The sequence below is a fragment of the Meleagris gallopavo genome, chromosome 6 (assembly GCF_000146605.3).
Source record: "Meleagris gallopavo isolate NT-WF06-2002-E0010 breed Aviagen turkey brand Nicholas breeding stock chromosome 6, Turkey_5.1, whole genome shotgun sequence".
NCBI classification, from domain to species: Eukaryota; Metazoa; Chordata; class Aves; order Galliformes; family Phasianidae; genus Meleagris; species Meleagris gallopavo.
The window spans coordinates 44,188,644-44,209,698 of NC_015016.2; the positions used below are offsets into that span (position 1 = coordinate 44,188,644).

The 21,055-nt window shown below is 42.9% G+C and overlaps 1 protein-coding gene across 24 annotated transcripts in view; it reads left to right on the forward strand.

The window, feature by feature from the left end:
• The window catches only part of ARPP21 (cAMP regulated phosphoprotein 21), a 185,815-nt gene extending 171,292 nt beyond the window's left edge, over positions 1-14,523 (forward strand). For 21 of the 24 annotated variants that reach the window (XM_010712996.3, XM_010712998.3, XM_019616627.2 and 18 more), the window contains 2 exons: positions 12,397-12,548; positions 13,705-14,522. In XM_010712996.3, coding sequence (XP_010711298.1) covers positions 12,397-12,548; positions 13,705-13,962 — 410 coding nt within the window. In that variant the 3' untranslated portion in view covers positions 13,963-14,522. Of the gene's footprint in view, positions 1-3,629; positions 3,713-12,396; positions 12,549-13,704 lie in introns of those variants that run through there. The other 3 variants (XM_010713009.3, XM_019616628.2, XM_010713014.3) reach the window with 2 other exon arrangements.
• The last annotated feature ends 6,532 nt before the right edge of the window (positions 14,524-21,055 follow it).

Here is a 21,055-nt window from a genome sequence, read left to right on the forward strand (position 1 = left end):
TGAAGCAAAAGCTTTAAATTGCCTATGAACAATTAAACTGTTCCATTTCTTTTTTTTAATTCAAACAAAAAAATTGAAGTCTTAGAAATTGGTTGTATTAGGAATGTCAGGAAGGAATGTTTTAGTTTTTCAGGTATTTTTTGCTTCCGTTCGCTTACTCCCTCCTCGCTTACCAGATGAGTAGTATGACCATGAGTGAAGCTAACTAGGCATGGGGGAGACTACATCTGCAGGTCTTGCTGTTCATCTCCATTCAAGACAAAGGTTTAGATGGGAGATACAGCCTAGTTTTAGTGGAACTGCTTTTACACACATGGCAGAATGAACTAGGTGTTTACATTTCTGCAGTGATACAGAATGGACTAGTTGCATGGAAAGACTGATATCAAGATGATGTGCACATCTTCTATCTTGTACTTCAAGGGGTAAAGACAAAGGAAATGGAAGATCTTAATGATAACAGTTGCTTTATTAGCAGAAAATCACTAGCCCAATTCCATTATTGCCTCTTTTGAAATAACAAGAAAACCAAGAAAAGTGGACTAGGATCTATTAGTAAATTAGAGGAGTTTGCTTGCACTGTAAGGATGTCTGGAAACACTTTGCTTGTGCCACACGTGCCCTACTCTTCCCTGGCTGCTATTTATTTTACAATTGCTAGTATCTCTTGGTACCTAGCCAATGCTATTTTGTAGAATTGAATTTATTGCAGTGGGGCTTCTTTTTCCTTTTACTGATTGCACCTGTCTGGTCAAGTTTCTGAGAAGCTTTTTAAAAGATACTGGTGATATACTGTGAATAATATACTGTGAATCCCAGTAGCTCTCATATTGGAGATTTCCTCCATCAAGAAGCTGAGTTCCCTGGTGTCAGTCCAGAGGCCTGTAAATCATTGCTCTGTAATCAAGAAATCTGCTCGCAGGTTTAGAAGTTTAAATGCTGAAGGGATCTGCTATACAGGGGCCAGAGTAATCACCATGTTGCAGGTGAGTGCTCCAAGTACAGTGCAAAGTCAGTTAAAGTTGATTGCTAACCTCGGTAGTCTTTGGATTATGTTCTGCGTGAGTGCACTCAGAAGAGATGCGATGTTTGCAGTTGGACCCATATGGGCTAACATATGCTCCATCAAAGTTGTGTTGGCTTCAGTATCATCCTTGCATCTGTTCGCATCTAGCTGGGGATGCAGCCCGCAACTTGCTGTGCCCTTATGGTGTAGGTAAACAAACAGCTCCTCATGCTCAGTGGTGTGATGCATTAACCTAAACGTGTGTGCAGAAGCGGTGGGGATCAGCAGTACCTGACTGCAGCTGTAAGCACTTGTGCTTGTTGAAGCATTTGAGTGTACTGGGATTTCCTGGTGCGTTTTCCAGGAGAGCTTAGTGCAGTTCTCCTGGGCATTCAGATTTCAGTCTCTAGCTGTCTTGTCTATTCAAGAACAAACAATCTTCAGTGCAGAGACTGCAGCTATTCCTTGAAGTTTGCATAGCCTGCATGGTGGAAGTTCACCCTCGGCTTATGTTTGTAGATATTCCACCAATACTAATACAGTGTTGTTGATTAGGAAATGGGTAGTTTGCTTATTTGCAGGCAATCCAGAAAATCAAACTGATGTAATGCAGGAATTAACGTGCTGAAATTGATTAAATTTGTGTGCTAGCAGCTTGCATGGACGTATTAGACCTTTTTTCAAATCTATTCCTGTTAGTTTTGTGTTTGGGGTCACACCTTATGCTGCTTAGGTGGCTGGCAGTCTCATCACACGCAGATCTTGCTAACAAAAGCAGCGGACAGGCAGTTGCAAATAATTGTTAGACTATGGGCAGAAATTGCTTAGTAAAACAGAATAGAACCACAGAAATGCATACATATAGGGCATCTCACACACTGCACTGCTCATCTCAGAGCTGTGCTGCTTGCAGCCTGCTCTGTGTTCCAAGGCTCAAACCACCAGCGTGGATATCAGCTGTGCTCGGTCCATTCCAGTAGCCCAGATGATGTCTGTGACTAGGACATCTGTTATCTTCCTTTATCTTGGACACTGTCAGTCATATCTGCAGATGGTTTTAGCTGGAAATACAGCCATTAGCCTGCCTGGTGTCCTTAGAAAAGCCAGGACTGTTCCACACCATAAAGAAAGGGATCATACTGACACCTGACTTGGGTGAAGAAACCATTCAGCTGTGATCAGCTAAGGACAAATCTCTCCAGTGGTCTATCTGAAGGGATGCTACTCAACTGTTTTCATTATACATACAAACTCTCCTGGGCAGCCCTGTGCTGAATGGCTGTGCCACACAGTCTGGAGCTGCCACATGCCCTGCATCTCCCTGCTAAAGCAGCTGGTTAGGTTAGCTGCAGAAGTTGCAGCACGTGGGCTACTATTCAGCATGCTTTTAGCCCTCTATTCAATCTGTTCATTTCCACTGATACATATACATATGTGTGTGTGCATATGTATATGCATATACCAAGAATTAAGTTGGTGCCAGTGTTTTTTGGTAAGAGTTTGAATGTATACCAAGTGTAAATTCATACCAGGTACAGTGTTGATATTCCTGCCCTGAACTAAAAGCAAGATAGGAAAAATACTGATGTGTAAAAATAAATGCATTTGTAACTCAGGTTACATCCTGAAATTATGCAGAATACAGTTGTCTGGGTAGAAAGAAGAAAAGAACAGTTTATTTCTTGCAGTTTTCAATCAAAGCTATTGTTTTTTGCTTCCTCCTGAAAATAACAGTGATAAGATAGTTCATGAGATGCTTCTTTTCCTTCCAGTTTGCTGAAGTCTTAGCTTCAAAGTAAGTTCAGCTCTTCTGTGAGAATAAGTAAACACTTCATCTCTGAAAGCAGCAAATCCAGACTGCAATGTTATGCACTCATTCTACAGGAAGACCCTCTGTAACATATTGCTGGCAAGGGCATCCCTCTACATCTCACGGCTTCAATGTGAAGCAAGAACTACAGCATGGCATATGCCAAAGAAATCTAGCTGTTAATGTGAAGAGAATTTTACATTGGCCTTAGGTGTAAGTAGCTATTTGCTGTGCCTAAGTTATATATTTGTTACTGAAAAGTGCTTTGAGGAGGAAGTGCAGCAGACTTCACCTGTGTAACAAACCTGTGACTGCAGTTAGAGCTATGACTAGATTTGTTTTTAAACAGCAGAGCTCTTAAGAGCAAGCCTGAAACTCCACAGCGATCTGTTGTCCTGCCCACGAGTGCATTAACTCTTATTAATGTCAGTGGGCATGCAGGGGCTGAGAGCAGGAGAGTTGAACTTTTCCACACTGCTCTTCAGGACCTCCGTGATGCCACCAGCACCACACAGCAGCTCTTAGGCGTGCCTTTGGTGCCTTAGCTGATCTAGGATGAGGAGGCCTCACCTCTCTCAGAGTATTGCACCCCAGGCCTTGCAGTAACCACCCTGCAGGCACCGGGCTGGCTTTGGATATCTACCTTTGCTTATCATGCTAACCAAAGGGAAACCTTTTCCAAATCCATCTCCCAAAGGCTGTCTTTTCACGTGACTGAGTACTTAGTTCAGCAGCGTAAAATACTTTCTTCCTTTCCCTCACTATCACCTGTGTCATTTGCTGGCTGAGTGACTTTTTTTTTTTCTTCTCCAGTAAAATTCAGAAGCCTCAGATTACCAAAACAGCTGCACATGCTTTGTCTGTGTTAATGCATTTAAGTCAGGCTCCGAGCTGCGGTAAGTGCCAGGATCCTGGATCAGCTGCTTCACCAGAATTATGCTGCTGTAATGGAGCCCTGCATTACTCTGTTGCAATTACTTTGGCTTGCAGCTGGCTGTTCCCTGTATATTTTTACTGAAGTGAGATAAAAGGGTTTTGTCTTAAAAATAGAATTTTCTTTTCTGAGTTTTGCTGAAGCTTTGAGTTGCATACTGTGTCTGATAGAGGCACCCATCCATTTATCTTCAGATTTATCTTCAAGAAGGAGAGTGAACCATTTTTCTGATACATTCTGAAAAACAGGAACTAAAGAGCCTTACACATAAAATAGAAGGATAACTGAAAAGAGAATAAAGTAAGCGATTAAAGCGTCACGTAATAACACGGTTTTAGGTTCTCAGCCAGAACAGGTTTATTTTCAGCATCAAGCCTCTCAGCAGCAGCAAGTTGTGCTTACAGCTGTCCCTGTAATTTAGAAATCCTTTGTATAGGGAACTAAAAGAACCGATCGAGATTTTAAACTGTTTCCCCAACTTTGAATCTCCTGTATTTTGTATCCTTTCTAGCTCCTTTTGATGCTTGTTAATATACATTCCTTGTCAAAAACCAGCTCTCGGGTTCTCCAGCTGATAGTGAAAAGTAAACTGAATGCAATCATTTATCTTTAAACTGTTCAACTGTGCCCTTCTTCGTGTTCTTGTTAATAATGCCAGGTCTCCTAGGAGTGCTCTCACGCAATTTTATCACATAAGCTTTTTGTTTGACCTTACCTGCTGTTCCCCTGGAACACGGGGGAGGAAAAAAGCCAAAATGCCAGCCTGCCTTAATTAAAATTTTAGTCTCAGAAGATGTTACAGTCTGTGATTTCATTAGGTATATAATGACAATATTTAATCATATCTCTTATTTGTCTGGATTTTTTTACATGCAGTTTTAAAATAAATATTTTCAGGTCTGGAAAAGTAACTGATGGGCAGGTATGCATCTTTAAGATATTCATAAAACATCTTTCACGATATCCATGGTTTTGCATGTATGCCCAAAAGACAGCTGTTTGAATAGTGGAATGGAAGGGTCTAAGTAACAGTTCAGCATGCCTTATGAAACCATTCTCCATTAGAGAGTGAGCGCACATATATAATTATTTTTTTTTTAATTGATGCTATTCCTTGTCTCCAGCAGTTAGAACCTGGCTTCTTAGAAAAAGGGTAAAAGAAAATATAGTGGATGTTTCTTTGGTGCTGACATGTAAGAAGCGCAAAGTGTCGCAGGTATGCGGTGTTACTTTCATCATTTCACACCGGCATAATCTAGACCACCATATCAGGAGGCCTTCTTCCAGCAAGATGGGCCATTTGTTTTACACTGTTACTATTCTGGAAGAAAAGGCTATGCACAAAGCACTCTCAGATCTGGTACAAATGTACCTCATTCCAGTTTATGTAGGACAAGCAGAGTTAAAAATAGACTTGTGAGGCCCTGATCTAAATCGTTTGTACTGGGGGGGTTTGCTTAGCTATGGGATGTGTTATTCCTCTGATCTTTGCATTTTATTAGCAGCTGGGAGGTTCCCTGTGTTGTTTGTGGTGTCTGCAGCAGTGCATGAAACCGTAATTCAGATGTTCCGTGCTCTGGGTTTCTTCCAGCCTCTATGGTTGCAAAACAAGATTTCACATAGCTTTTTGAAAAAGAATAAATGGCAAAGACAAGGATGGGAGGTTCAGCAGATAAGACAGGCCCTGCTCTACCAGCTGGATATAACTACCCAGCGGGGGATTTCAGAGTTGTTACGCATAACAGATTTTCTTTTGTGTACAGGTATTTTCATCAGCAGTTTTAACCAAATCCTACAAATGGGTTGTTCTGAAATAATGCAAAATTGCATCCAACTTCTGCATTTTATTTCTTCTTCTTCTGAAAGTGAAAGAGCTTTAATATTGTGTTTTGCGCTGCTGACTTTGTGGAACAGAGACTTTTGCAAGCCAGATGAAAAGCTGGGGGAACAAGCTGTCTTCTAACCAATGCTTTTCTTCCTTCTATTATGATAATAAAGTCTTACTGTCTTTTATCTCTGATGCATACATCTTGCTGAGCTCTACAATGCAGCTGGATGCAATCCTTTTTCTGTGGGCCCACCAGCAATGATTCTGTTAATCAGGTTCAGGAAGCAGGAAGGTGCTCTTAGCAGAGCTAAGGCCAATTTAGGAACCAGGGAGCTGCAATTCTGGCGGCAATTATGTACTGAGAAAGTAAATTCAAAATCCTGCTGCTTTATAACCCCACCTCTTCACTTCAGGCAGAAGTGCTCTTGTTTTTCCTTTGTGCATGGATGAAAACTAAACAATTGCATGATCTAATGTTTTGAGGGGAAGGGAATAGATTTTTAGTATTAAGCTACTGTGTATTTGTCCTTCCAGCTCACATGGTATCCAGCTTACACTCATAAATTATCTGAGATGTCTTCAAGGGGAGCACAAAGCCCAACTGTCTTACTAGGTGAAGACATTTTTATGTGTAGTGCAGAGAGAAAGCAGACACAGTAGGAGTGGATTGATCCACTGCAGCAGATATGGCTTACAGCACGTCTTTAAGATTTCAGATCCAAGCTGAAGCAACAACATTGTGTACAAAGTGCTTTGGATTCCAGCTGCACAAGACACAGTTTAAATCTTCAGACTAGTGTAGAAAATGACACACCAGTAGGGAGATGTTAATTAGCATGGCTTCTGTGGGAGAATTCCAAACTGCAGACTGAAATCCAGCTCAGCTTAATTTTACAGCAGTGTTTTCAGTGAGACTTCCACTCTGCTCCTTGTGTGAAACTAGCCAAATACTGACCAACTGCACAGTGGAAAAAATGAAATGATTTCCTCAGCAGCCATGGAAATGTAAGACGTAGTGCAGATGTGAGAAGCCAGGCTGAGCACAGTGCGCCAGAGCCAGCAGTGTTTGGGGAGTTTTGTAGGTGGTCGTTATGTATTCGTGTGGGAGGTGAACATCTGGTTGCAATACAGATGTGAGGCAAAGAGCATCAGCAGGAGGTACCAACAAACCCCCCTAGCACACAGGGTTTTGTTCTAGCTGGTTGAAATCTGTTGCATCACATTCCTTCTTTCGGTTGTACTGGGGAGGGACTTTAGCACACATGTCCCATGACTTGGCCAACTGGCCTGAACCCAAGTAAAGGCAGAGCAGAGCCCACTTCCCTCGCTCTGCTTTCTTTCCGTGTATTTTACAGGTAGTAGTTAGGGACTGTTGGAGAATCAAAGGGTTCTTTGTGTTAAGACAGCATTTGCGCTTGCCGAACTGCTTGCTTCAGTTTTGTTCATTCTTCCAGCTTTGCAAGTACTTTGGATTGGACCAACTCAGAGCATTTGGCAAACAGGCGAGTTGCCAAAACTTGCTGCTGTGGGCATGACTGAATTGTAGTTTTACAAAGACAGATTTTCTTCTCTGACTAGTAACTTTAACTTTTCTCTGACTTTTTCTATGATTATCAGCAAAAACTGCATCCCACTCATACCTTATTTTATTACTTAAAGATAATTATAGCCTGGCAAAATTGTGGAAATTGGTACTGATCAGATTCAGTCTGCAAAACTTGGGGAGCCATTACTTCAGTGGGGGGAAGCAACCTAAAGTAGCCCAGAAATATGCATTCAGTAGCCACCTTATGTATGTGAGTTCTTTGCATGTGGGGTCAGCTTGGTGGCAACGCTGGTACGAGATCAAAGGAAAGAGATGGAGGAATGGGAGTCAATGTCACACACAGGAGTTTAGTGCTTTTCATTTTAAGACTGAAAAAATATTCAGAGCTTACTTGCTAGCATTTTCTGTAAGTTTTTGAAGAAGCCATCATGTAATTTAATGCCCTGAACTGCACTGGACACAGTGCATGCTCTAATCATAACTTTCTTCCCAGAAGTTCTTATTAAGCTGCCATCTAGCAAGCCATCCATTCTCATTTTGGAGATTTCAGGTGACAGCAAATGTACTTCATCTCTAGGTCAGTTGCACCCTTCCTAATTACAGGTTGTGCCGAAATTTTGCAGTTTATTTTTAATCTGAACAGTTCTAGGTTTATCTTCCAGCCATTTTCTACTCTGCTCTAGAACCATCTACCCACCAAGTCTTGCACCCAGCCCAATGAGCTCTCCTGGGGTCTTCCTTTGGAATTCCTTTTGGATTTGGCTTGCGCAGGTTGCTGCAGTGTGTTGCAAAAGTACACACCTTTTGGTTGTGTCTTGGGTTTGCTGGTGACCACGGCTTGGCTTCCTGAAGAGCTACACTGAAGGAAGCAGGTGAGCTTTCAGATCATTCAAAAACCACTGCGAATTTATGTGCTTGCATCAGTTGAGTTTAGATCACTGTTAGAGACAAGCGGTGAGAGCGGAGTAAGATTTGCGGTTCGGGGAGTCGTGCCAGGCAAAATTCTCATCGTCCAAAGTGCTGATTGCTTTTTACCTGGAGCGCTGATGCACGTAGTATAAAGCTATCTTGCTAATATATGCTTCAAATCCGAAAGGAATGGATGTGCTGTTCACGAAGGACATGTGCTGAGGCTAGCAGAGCACCCAGACTGCTATAATTACAGCTCTGGGTGATGGTACTGGCAGGGGTGCGAGACCACTGCATTTTCTCTTCTAAGCTCCATAGCCTCATTAAGAAATTAAAACGTCTGTGGGTGTTTCATGTAGTGTTTCTCCCTCTGGGAGGTCTCAGCTAGATGACTGTCAGCATGGTGATGCAGGCTATAAAGGTTCAGAGCATTACCTTGATGAGACGTCGGCCTCTTCCATTTAGACTGCAATCCAAGGCTCGTTTTTCCTCTGAGGCGTTCATTGAAATTCTGCGCACGATTTGTTCCTCTGGTTGTTTAACAATGTCTCTCATGTTTGCCCTGATTTAAAAAATCCTCCTTTGTAGCGGAGATAACACGGAGCAGGATGATATAATTGCAGTAAAGAGGCCCAGGAGCTCACAGTAATAGGATGGTTCATCTGATGTGTACTGCCATTAGAAAATAACCCACGTATGTGTGTTCTCAGGGGACAGTAAAGAGGCTTTTAAGGATTACACTTTATGTAGTATGAAAGCTAACGAGCAAAAGAGCAAGTGTGAAGAAAACTTACTGCAGAAAGCATGGTGCCATTTCCTGTTCTCACCCATTTCCTGATACCTGTGTAGCTCCAAAAGGCCCATCTCTGCCCAGCAATGCATGGCTTTCCCTCCAGAGCCTTTTGAGAACACCGTATTATTTTCATTTCATTGAAAAATAAATAGCATGTCAGAAGCATGAGAGAGCCGAGTTCCAGACTGAAACCACCATGTGTGTACAAAGTAAGTAGTGTTGGGGAAATAGTAATCTGCTAGTCTGTGCCTTCAAAAAATGGGTGGTTTGCTAGAATGATAAGAGTTTCACAAGCACTGCTGAAAGGCTGAGATATTGAAGCTATCAGGAACGAGGGATCTTACTTCTCCATCTCCATTCTTTCCCTGGACTGTGTGTGAAAACATAAGAAATGAAGAGTCAAAACTGCCAAGTTCTGGCTGCAGAGGAGGAAAATTCAGAACACCTGTTTTCTGGTATTAACAACTTCTTATACAAGTGATTGCTGTAATGTGCCAGTTCTTTCCTCTCGCTTTTGTCCAGGAACAGAAGCCAACCAGTAACCTTCTTAAACATCCCATACACGATTCATGATTCAAGGCAGCTGCGGTCAAGAGACTGCAATAGCTCCTTCTGCACCACAGAAGTGACAATTTCCCTTAAAGACAAAGAATAGTCAGGACACTGTGCAGGCAGATTCTTACATTAAGATCTCTTTGCTTCCGTCTAATCACATTGGAAGCACATTAGAGTACACCCGAAGTACTTTTCTGCTTATATTGAGGCCCCTGGGTGGTCAGAGCATTGTAAATAGCTTGCACAGGAGAGTGGGAAAGACGTCTTCTCTGACTGCCAGGGCAGTAAGCAGGACTCTTCGTGCTGGGACATGGATGAGGGGTGTATGTGCCCCATGGGCTGAAGAAAGTCCTTGAAGAGTCATGGGGTCATTAAAATAACAATCTGTAGCCTGGCAGACTTCAGCTCTTGAACCTTTTTAACACTTTTTGCATTCTTGCACCTAAACTGCATAGTGGTTATACTGTCAGCTGGAGCACCTCTCCTATGATGAAAGGTTGAGGGAGTTGGGATTGTTTAGCTTGGAGAAGAGAAGGCTCAGGGGAGACCTCATTGCAGTCTTCCAGTACTCGAAAGGATCTTACAGGAGGGGGATTGACTTTGTACACCGGTAGATAGCAATAGGACAAGGGGGAATAGATATCGACTGAAAGAGGGGAGGCTTAGGTTAGATGTTAGGAAGAAATTCTTCATTCGGAGAGTGGTGAGGCACTGGCACAGGCTGCCCAGAGAAGTTGTGGATGCCCCATCCCTGGAGGCATTCAAGGCCAGGCTGGATGGGTTCCTGAGCTGTCTGATCTAGTGGTTAGCAACCCAATCCACAGCAGGGGGTTTGGGACTAGATGATCTTTGAGGTCCCTTCCAACCCAAGCCATTCTATGATTCTGTGATCTACTAAGCAGTGTTTGCTGATACAGAGAAGGATTTTGTCAATACATTTTGGCAGGTAGAAGTTCTCACAACCCTGTGAGATGACACCTATGTGTTCAGCATAAAGGTGGCACCTCATCATTTTCATAAGTTGTTTCAGCTTGATACTCATGTCAACACTGGGCAATAAATTTATCCTATTGGTGAATATGGAGCACAGTGCTGAGGTGAAGAGACAACTATCAGCAGCGGCCCAATTAAAATAATGGTAATGCAATTACATTGAGAGCTGACAGCAGGGCTGCTCTGATGTTGACCCCAATGGTGTCTGTCTGTCTGTGGAGCACCCATCACTACACTATGTCCGTGCATCACGGTCCAGAGCCCAGATCCAACACTTGGTACATTCCTCAGATTAGCATCACTTGGTCTCTGGTCCACCATCAGTCCACTGGTAATTGCTGCATCTGTGCCTTGATTTGACAAATGCCACTGATATGAAATGAATTCTCTTTTGAGGCTTCTACTATCAGTTCCTCTCTGCTTAAATTTCCAGTCCTGTGGATACCAGAATAGTAGTGCTGAAATTTTTATTTCTGTCCTTTCTGCCCTCTCACTCCATAATTGGTAAAAAGGAGCAAAAGACGACTTGCAGTTTTATTATTGCTTCATAAGCCTTCTGTAAACTCAGTTACAGCATTTCTGATGTTGGTAATTTTTGTGACTGAAAAATATGCTGACTCTGTGTTTGTGTGCAGGAAAAGAGCAAATTTGAATGCATAATAATCTGATGCACTGGGGAGATGTTTGACGCTATATTCCAGCCAAGTTAATCACTTGTGGAATTAATTTTTGTTTTTCTTATTTTGCTTGGCTGACAAGAGACATTAATCTCAGATCTATGGAAAAGGCATCCTTAATGCCCAAAAATGATCAGAGATCCCAGAGATCTCTGGGAGAGCATTTCTCAAGCATCAGGAAAGGTTTTGAAGGAGAACTGTCAGTTCTCAATAGACTGGCAGAAACAGAGACATAAGTTACTTTATTTTTCTTACATAATGGAGAAATACTCAGGTGATGATTTCCAATTCATTGAGTGTATCAAACCATGTACTTTATTCATGAATATAAATTGAGCAGACGCAACACACATTTTTCATATAAAAATAACACAGCATTGCTGCTTCTGATAATTCTTCTTTGCCTGAAATATGCTTATTCTGAAAACATTGTCACAGAGTTAGTAGTGCACTGCACAGCTACATGTTAAAAATATGAGTGCTAAAGGACGAAGAGGACTCGAGGAGGAATTATTCACAGATCCATAATGACCCTGGCTGGCTGTACGTTTCAAGGACAAGGATCTTTCTACATCTTTTCCTTTTCCACCTTTTTTTTTTGCAAAATTCTTCATCTCAAACCACTAGCCTCCGCCAGTAAGCTCACTCTTACCCAGCAAGGCTGGATCGTGTTGCTACCACGTTGTTTCCCATCCACGCTCCTGCCTCATTAACAGCTTTGCCCTCTAGATCTTCTGGGCTTTGCCCTATTTCTCAATCAGTCCTACGAAAGCTGTCCTGCAGAAAGCCAGACATGTTGTGGTGCCTTTGAACGCAGACTAACGGGGGCCTGGAGCAGAAGCACCAAAATTTCATCCCTGGGCAGGTACTTCTGAGTTCCTCTTGTGCCAAATGTGAATTGAGTGGGATGGAATATGACCCTTATGTCATACGTGCTCCAGTTGTATAAAAAACCTTGCAAAGGGGAGCTGCTGAGCATACAGATGCTGTTCTTGATTAAATAAAGCCATCTCTGTATACATCATACTAGTGGAGCAATGCAAGGAAGGTAAGAGGAAGGGATCTGAGACGCAAATCTGAAGATAAGAAATGTGACCTAAAGGAAAGCTGCCAGGTAAGATGGTGATGGCCAAGTGCTGGTGTCCTTGAAATTGATGGGGAGTGGCCTCAAAGGAAGAAAGTGGCAGCCAGTGGCACCCTGTGTCTGCATAGGGCTTTAAATTGCATCCTGACGTCACAGGCTCTCCCCTCCTGCAGGGCTGCAGGATGTTCACCGTGACTGAGAATGGTTTTAATTGTGACCCTAAAAGCAAAAGCATATGTGAAGGTGGCATTCTTCTTGCAGGTTACCAGCCTGTCCTGCCGAACCAGCAGCAAGGGTTCCAGGGCCTCATGGGAATGCAGCAGCCTCCCCAAAGCCAGAGCCTGATGAATAATCAACAGGGAAACCAGGTGCAAGGCATGATGGTGCAGTATCCAGCCATGTCGTCTTATCAGGTATCACAAGCTGCAAGGACTGCTTTTTTTTCTTTGCAGAGTGCGTAATTGAATTAAGTTTTCATGTCACGGAATGGTCTTTATTACTTCATTAGGGAAGCATGTGGCAGGAGGTCTCCAGATAAATGCCCTTTTAAGTCAAATTGGTTTCTCTGCTTCCTGTTTATGTATTCTTAGTACTCCCGATTTTCATTGTGAATTGGGAATACATTAAATGAACTATTTATTACAGCCTGCAGTGCGGGTGAAACTTCACAAAGCACGAAGGAATTATACTACTTCTTGTGCCAAAAATGAACTGAAGAAATAAGAGACAGAAACACTGTTCTCTCTTTTTTTTCCTTGCCAGTGCAGTACTGCTTTCTGTAATAAAATTAAGGGCTTTGCCTGATCCAGTTAAAAATCACTTATCTGTGAAGACTGTTGCCAGTGTCTTAAGAGAGAGGATCTCACCCTGCCTTCTGAAACATGATGTGGCCAGCGAGAGATTTGTTTATTGGAGTTAGGAAGGATGTGACTTGTGTTTTACCAAGCCCATAAATTACCCAGACATCTGCCTTATATCTGGGTTCTGTGAGTTGTGACAAGGGCCTACAAGACCGCCTACAAAGTGGCTGGTGCTTATGTTTCCTGGCGATCCCTCTGGAAAGTTATGAAATTCCATGTTGTTAATCCATTGCCATAGATTGCACTGATAAAGCATCCATTCACCTCTTCCATCAGCTTCCTTGAAAACACCACATCAACCCAAATGGAAATGGAGGAATTGCTTGTGTATTTTTCCCTTATGTCTTTAGATTTAATATACAGAAAATGTGCTTTAGAGGTAATGAACAGATTGAAGCCCTACACTTTTTCAGTGGCCTAGATATATTAGGGTTGAGTCTTCCATTTGCACTGGTGTGGGCAATTCATTCTCAGCCGTATATCATGGCAGGGCCACTTGATGGTACCAAGAAGCACGGTGATTTCTCTTTAACCCATCTCTAGTCAACAGAAAGTCCTCAAGTATTGGAACCATTCTGAGCAGCAGAAAAGGACATTGTTTGAGCATATACCTACATTCAGATAGAAGGAAAACTCAAATATTCAGGATCTACTTGAATTTATTTACTAATTACTGCTTTTTTCGACCTGTTTTTCTACTCCTGTCTAGGTGCCAATGACCCAGGGTTCTCAAGGACTGCCACAACAATCATACCAACAACCAATCATGCTACCTAATCAATCAGGTCAAGGAACACTTACAGCCACTGGAATGCCTGTTTACTGTAATGTCATACCTCCTGCCCCACAGAACAACCTACGGTTGATTGCCCCACACTGCCCCTCCAATAACGTTCCAGTTATTTCTGCCAGCTGCAGGACAAACTGTGCGAGCATTAACAATGCAGGGTGGCAGGTCAAGTACTGACGCTGTGGCCTAGCGTGGATATACAAGGATAGCGGTGCATTATTTGACAAATATCTCATGGCCTTCAAATGAAGAGGAACACAAGAGAATGATCAGTTGAGGACATAAGTACTGACTATGCTCAAGTGATTTGCTGCTGGAAAAATCTGTAAAAAAATAAAATAAAATTTTGAAAAAAAAAAATGTTTGCTGGTTAATGGTGCATATTTTTGTCATGTCTGCTAGGTATGCCTTTATAGCTTAGCTAGTGACATGAATTCATTGAGGTAAGATTTTTTCCTACCACTGAACACCACTGTGTAGATTGTAATATCCCCGATTTGGATTAGTTTTGTACTTTGTGTTGAGTTTGTGAAGCTAAAAGTATTTAAAAAAATATAATAAAATCACATTGTACCAAAGCTGTAATGGAGATGAAAAAAAACGAAAACAAGAATTACTGAATGGAAGGAATAATTTATATACACTATAGAGTTTTTTTTATGGATATATACTGTATTGTAGTGTTTAATCACAATAAAGCTATTTGACCTCATGGAGAAAGGTCATCTTTCTACCACCTGCTTGGTCTCCTCTCTGTTTCTGAGTGAGTGATCTTCCCTTTGGTTCTCTATTGTCTTGTTTAGGTGAGGCTAAGGGGAAAATTATGCTTAATGGGTTTGTGGGAGTTCGGGGAAAAGGCTGAATGCCTTAATATACAACACCATAACTGCAAAGGCCACTTAGAAATATGAGCGTACACACTCAGAGGTGCCAGATTATCTTAAACTAAATTTGTGTGTTTCCAGTCCCCAGCTCCACTGACGTCACTAACATGATTTGCTACAGCTGCTACCTTACACCCGTTCAAGAGGTTGAACGTAAAGCACAGATGTCCAGCAAACCTCCTCTGCTGGCTGTGGGAGGTCAGTTGCCACTGGTGCAGCAGCCATAGAACCCAGCACTTCTTCCATAGAAAGATACAGTCCCAGCCATTGCTGCTGTAGCTATAAGGATGTCTGAAACAAAAGGATGACTGCCCATGAATCTGATCCATTACATTCAAGTAATGGGGATGAAATATATATTTAGGGCTTGGGCTCTTAAATCATGTGGAACAGTGGTTTGCCAGAAAGTTAGATTTTTATCGAAGTTTTTGCGGTGTTTCTCATTACATTCATGTTCACCCAAATTCCCAGCTTGTTTTGATCAATTATTCTGCATTCATAAATGCTGCATGGAGTTCCTCAGACTGCTTCAGCAATGAGAACATTTGAGTTGCAAATGTGTTTACCAGACAAGTGTATGTTTTTTCTTTCACTTAAGCTGCTTTCAGATCAGTTCTGAACACCTGTAAGACAGACAGCAGTTGGGCACCCCAGAGTTCTGCACACGTATAATGAGAAAGCCTGAGATTCTTCTGTGCGTAAAATCTGCATGCGTCCTAGTAGGATTTTAAGTATGCTCATGATATAGTAGTCGCCGATGCCTTTGGCCATGGGTAATCTGAATGTGAAGCAGCTTTGGTTTTTCACTTAAGAGCAGCATTTCCTTTAAACGCTTCAGCTGTGGGAGCACGAATTACAAGAGCTACAACCCACATTTAAAACAAACATTTTTCTTTTCCATACGATAAACGTATTTTTGCAGGGATCACTCTGTTATTTATAAATCTATCTTAGAGTGTGGGATTTCTACTGGAGTGCAGTCCTGCAGGATAGTAAAAAAGCGGAACACTGACTTTTATGTAGAGTAATCACAACTCATTTGCTGAGAGACAGTCAAGAACAAGAGCAAGCAGGTAAACATAACTCGCTCTTCAATTAGAGGTGAAACGCCTGGGGAGAGCAGACTGATTGAATTCTTTTTCCTTTTCTAAATCAAGACACAACATTTGAATTTTGCCTGTGACCCAGAACTCTCATTTCAGACACCCGGCATCGTGTGGCTTATTTGCTTTTTAACGTTTTAAACACCATTGAGGGTTCTCTCCTAACGTTCATATAATGACACATAATTGGATTTGCTGCTGCTGAATGAGTGATTGCGGAATGAACGGCTGTCCTTCCCAGTCAGAGCATGAATCCAGCAGGAGGGACAACCAGTGACCTTGGGCAGGACAGGTTGGGTTGGTGGGGAGTGTAAGCAGAGCACTGTACGCAGTGTCTGGAGTAAAGAGACCCCTTAGCAACCACTGTATTGAAATCTTGTTTTTTCTCCAAAGCATTACTCTAACCTAATCAATCTTCCTCTGCGTCAAGGGAACCAAATGAATTGCCTGCTAAAAACCACCTCCCCTCAGCATCGTACATCAGTGGGCTGTACATTCACGTGGTGGCAATAGGGAAGGGAGGGAGTCAAAAAGCAAAGCCTGGGAATGTTGCTTCTGTTAAAACACAATTTCCTCACTTTCTTACGCCACTCTGTTGGTCACGTCCCTTTGGCAAACAGCATATCCACGACTAATGCTGTGAATTCCCGTCTCTCTGCTTGTTCAGTGAGTGGCTCACATAAAAGATGCAAACAGCCTCGTGCAGGAGCACCCACCTGCAGAGCCAGAAACCTTCCTGATGAAGGATGGCTTTAATTTGCTGTGTAAATGGAGCAGCTTCAGGAGGAGGTCACAGCCACCGCCCCGACACGGCCTACATCCCATGATTTTCTCACTCTCCATAGAGTTTGAATCTCCTTAGGCATAAGAGGAAACCAAATTTCATCTCCCTCAGCCATGAAAAATGTCCTAATTATTAAGGTAACATATACATGGGGGACACATCTCACGTGGTGGGGCACGTAGGTGCTTTACTTTGGAAGAATTTATAATTGAAGAATTACAAATTAATTCTGCTTCCATATCAAATAAAGTACAAAAGTTAACCTCTAATTTAATTTTTATATCATAAAATTCTTTTTTAAGCTTTTCTAAATTTTGTTGCTGAAAATATTCCGAACTGGATTGCTTAGCGGCTTTCTGCTATTAAACCAGAAATGCATTCAGCCACTGATAGAAGATGAAGGGAAAAAAAGAAAGCAATTTGTATATAAATGTAACCAAAATGCTGCAGAATTGCTCTGTAGCCGTGTTATGCTTTCTCCTTCTTTTTTAGATTTGGGAGCTGATGGAAAGTTCTCGCATGACCCAGTATATATTTTGTCACTGTTTTTTTTGTTGTTTTGTTTAAAATTCTTTTTGCACTGAAAAAAAAGCCAAAGAATGAAGTTGACTGCATCAGAGGACACTGCTTAGAATTTCAGATGTGTCTAACTCATGTGAGCTATACATCCTAACAGAAGACAGATGCCATTTGCTATTGTTCTGCCCTTTGTACTACACGAGAAGCCAACGATTTCCTTCTTAAACTGTATTCCATCATGTTTCCATTTAATTCCATGTGAGCAGCTTCTCGTACTCAGAGAAGACTGCATAAATTACTCCAGCAGGAAGGAATGGCACAGGGAGATAGCAGTATGCTGAGGGCATCCCACTATGCCCTGTTAGCTACCCTGTAGCATGGCAACACATGCTGGCACCACCATTGGGTGCTTGAGTGCAGTTTCTCCATCAGCATTCCTGACAGCGATGCAAAATGCTCACTGATTAGTGTCATTTCAGGCCTCCTGCCCACAAAGCTGTTGAACTGTGGCACGTGGTGCCCCTTCAGGGTTAAGTGTGTTAAACCAGACTCCTCCCTTACTACTGCGATGAGCTCTGTGGGTGCTGACAGACAGGTACCTGTGACTAAAAGAGAGTTCTGAATCAAGAATCCTAGAATCACACAATATCTTGAGTTGGAAGTGACCCACAAGGATCACCGAGTCCAACTCCTGGCTCCACACAGGACCACCCAAAATTCAAACCCAAGGTCTGAGAGTGGTGTCCAAATACTTCTTGAACTCCAGCTCTTGGGGCTGTGACCACTGCCCTAAGCAGCCTGTTCCATGCCCATCACCTTCTTCTGCAGACCCTGTCCCTAACCCCCGACCCACCCCTCCCTTGACACAGCTCCATGCCGTTCCCTCAGCCCTGTCGCTGTCACACAGAGCAGAGCTCAGCGCTGCCCCTCCGCTCCCTGTGAGGAGCTGCAGCCGCCATCGGGCCTCCTCTCAGTTCCTCCGCTCTAGGCTGAGCAAACCCAGCAAGACGTACTTGGTGCCCTTTTCTAGTTGGACCTACAGAGCAGCCTCTGGAAGACAGCTGACATTGCAGTGTTCCACCTGGATACACAGCTACTGCCTTGCAGACGCCATGCTACTGAAACCATGGAGAACTTGCACTCTTCTACTCTCACTCACACTTCCAGAGAGATAATCCAGAACCGCCCAAACACTGCCAGCAAGGGGCTGCCCCTGTCCTGCAGGGATTCCTGAACAAGAGCCACCTGAGGAGCAGACCAGGTGCCCAGCCCATGCAGGGAGCAGCTGCTGGGCATGACAGAAGCCTGCTGGCAGCACCAAAGGAAGAAGGCACAGAGGCAGCGGCACCCACCACTCAAGCGCCCTAAGAAAGCCACCACCCAAACCAGTGCTGCTCCAGCCCTGCCAGACCTGCTGCAGCAGCACAGAGGGAAACGTGCCAGCCTCTGGCCCCCTCCCTGCTGCCACTGAGCAGCAGCCAGCCTTACAACTGGCCCAGCACAGCAGGAGCTTCCCTGGCACCCACAGGCAGCAGAGCGGCAGCTCATCATGTTCTCCTCACCTCATCCCTTGCAGCAGCCGTGCAGGAGCAGCCCCATCCTGCCCCAATGGCACCTGCAGCTCTCACCGGGCACATGCAGGGGATGGGCCGGCACCCCAGAGTGGAACCTACTGCAGGTTCATAAATTGAGAGGTGACAGATAATATCTGGAAATACGTTTGAGAAATGCGCCTTCTAGAAATAAAATTTTTGAATAATAAACCTCTTCAGTTGTCACGTCTTTTTAGTCATTCATTCACTTAATGGTGATATCTCAGATTGACTCTGTATTTTGTCTCTCAAAAGGAAGTAGAATCAATGGTTCTAACAATTTAATGGTTTTCTGTAAGAATCAAGCTCTAGATTCTTAGCTTAGAAGTAACACAAACTCCAAAGCATTATATTTCATTCTGCTTTTTATCTTCTTAGTCCTCCTCTGGACACTTCCTAACAGCTTTATGTCCTTCTCAGATTGCAGTGCTCAAACCAGCAACCAGTGCTGGAGGTGAGGCCACACAGCACAGAGCACAGCAGGACAACCCCTACCCTTACCTGGCTGGCAGTGTGGGCCTGATGCACCACCTCTGGGTATGGTTGGCCCCTTGGGATGCCAGGGCACAATGCTGACTCATCTGAGGAGACTCACTTCCTTAGACTTCAGGAATATGCTACTCATACTTAGCCCAGGAACTATTCTTTACAAATGCCCCCATCTTCAACACATGTTTAGCTCATCATACAACTTCTGGTGTGGAACATCACCATGTTTTCTCAAGCAGTGGTTATGAGCTCAGTGCAGAAGATCCCCATTTCTTACTAAATTTCTGCCCCTGGCTTGGCTGAAGGATTGACTCTTCCTTGCTGGTTCCTCTTCTGAAAATTGGACATAATGAGCTTTTGTGGCAGTGGACTCGTGGTTAAATAATGTGTCACATAGTGTTCCCAAGGTTGGCTGGTTCAGCATTCAGTAAGCGGCATGAAGTACTGCTATACCACTGTACGTTTTGTAGTGTTAGAATTTGGGTATAATATTACTAAAAATTCTGCTTTCCAGCACATGGCATGGGGGAAGAACAATCCCCACTCTCTGGTTCTTCATGCAATGTCTCCCCAGTCATGGAAAGAGAAGGCTCCTCACTACCTCTCCTGATACAAGGACAAGGGGAAATAAGAGAAACACAATGCTTATTAAAACAGAAGTTTTCAAAACAAACAAAGCACTCTTTTTTCCCTTTTTTTCTTTTCTCAAAGAACATATAGCAACCTGTTCCACTGCTTGCTGTGGGATGTTAGGCTTGGCTTCAAATATGGGGTGGGGCTGTACTGAAGGCTGCTAGATACAGAGAACCTGTGTACATCACATAGAGGCAGATAATAGCCTAAAGAAATGTCACATAATTGCCCTATTCTTAAACCCTTCTCCAGATGCTGTTACAGATGACTGGTGATGAGCCTCAGGCCTGACTAGATACAGCACTTCTCTAAAGCAATGCTCATCATCCAATGCTTAATAAATGAATTAAAAAGCATTGACATCATCTGGCATCACCCTGCAAAAAAACCTGTAAGAATCAGAAGGAGGAGGAAAATCTAACATGAGCTTAATTTTCATCCGTGTGCCAAATGCCTCTAACTGCATGTATAACCATTCCTGGCCTTATGCAGCATGTTGTTCTGCTGCTCCGAGAGGGATGTAATGCCATGCTGAGGATGTAATAAACCTTCCAGTGGGAAGTGCCTCATGATAGCTTTCCATCATCTTTCATTTCTTCTCTGTAGCACGTAATTGTTCATTAGCTTTGTAAAGAGTAATTATGTTTGAACAACGCTTTTGTGCTAAGAGGTTTTTCCTTCAGCTGATAGTAATTGAAATACTTTTTCAGGTGACTTTATTTTTATATAATCTGTAATTTTAGGTCAAATGTCCTGGCTTTTCTGAGCATCAGATATAGTAGCTAGTAAGAGTGTTTTTTACAGTGTTTTGTAATTGACTTAACAGAGGTTAATTGATGGAGGCACTGTATGAATGAACTGCAGTGGAGCACCTGAGATTAGCTTTTAGGCTGAAGAACAGCAGGTGTTCTGGGTAAACTCATGGATGGCTTGCTGGAAAGCAGAACTGAAGTCTTTCCCAGTTTTCATTGACAGATCAGCTGCAAGCCTGCTTGTTCTTCATGAAGCACTGAACCTTAGCTCATTCTTATGTACCTGAGGAATAGTTTTAAGGGCTACAGATTTAGGAAAGTGAGTCAAAAAAAAAACCTTGTCTTTTATGTTGTGGTTGCAGTTTTACAAAAGACAGTTGTAAAAAGAAAATGTAAGCGCAGGACAATGTTACAGCAAAGATAAATGCTCCCCAACTGAGAAATTATCTCCATTGAACTCTACTAAACAATTCTCTAGAGGAATGCTTTAAAAAAGTCCCCTCAAAGAGCCCTG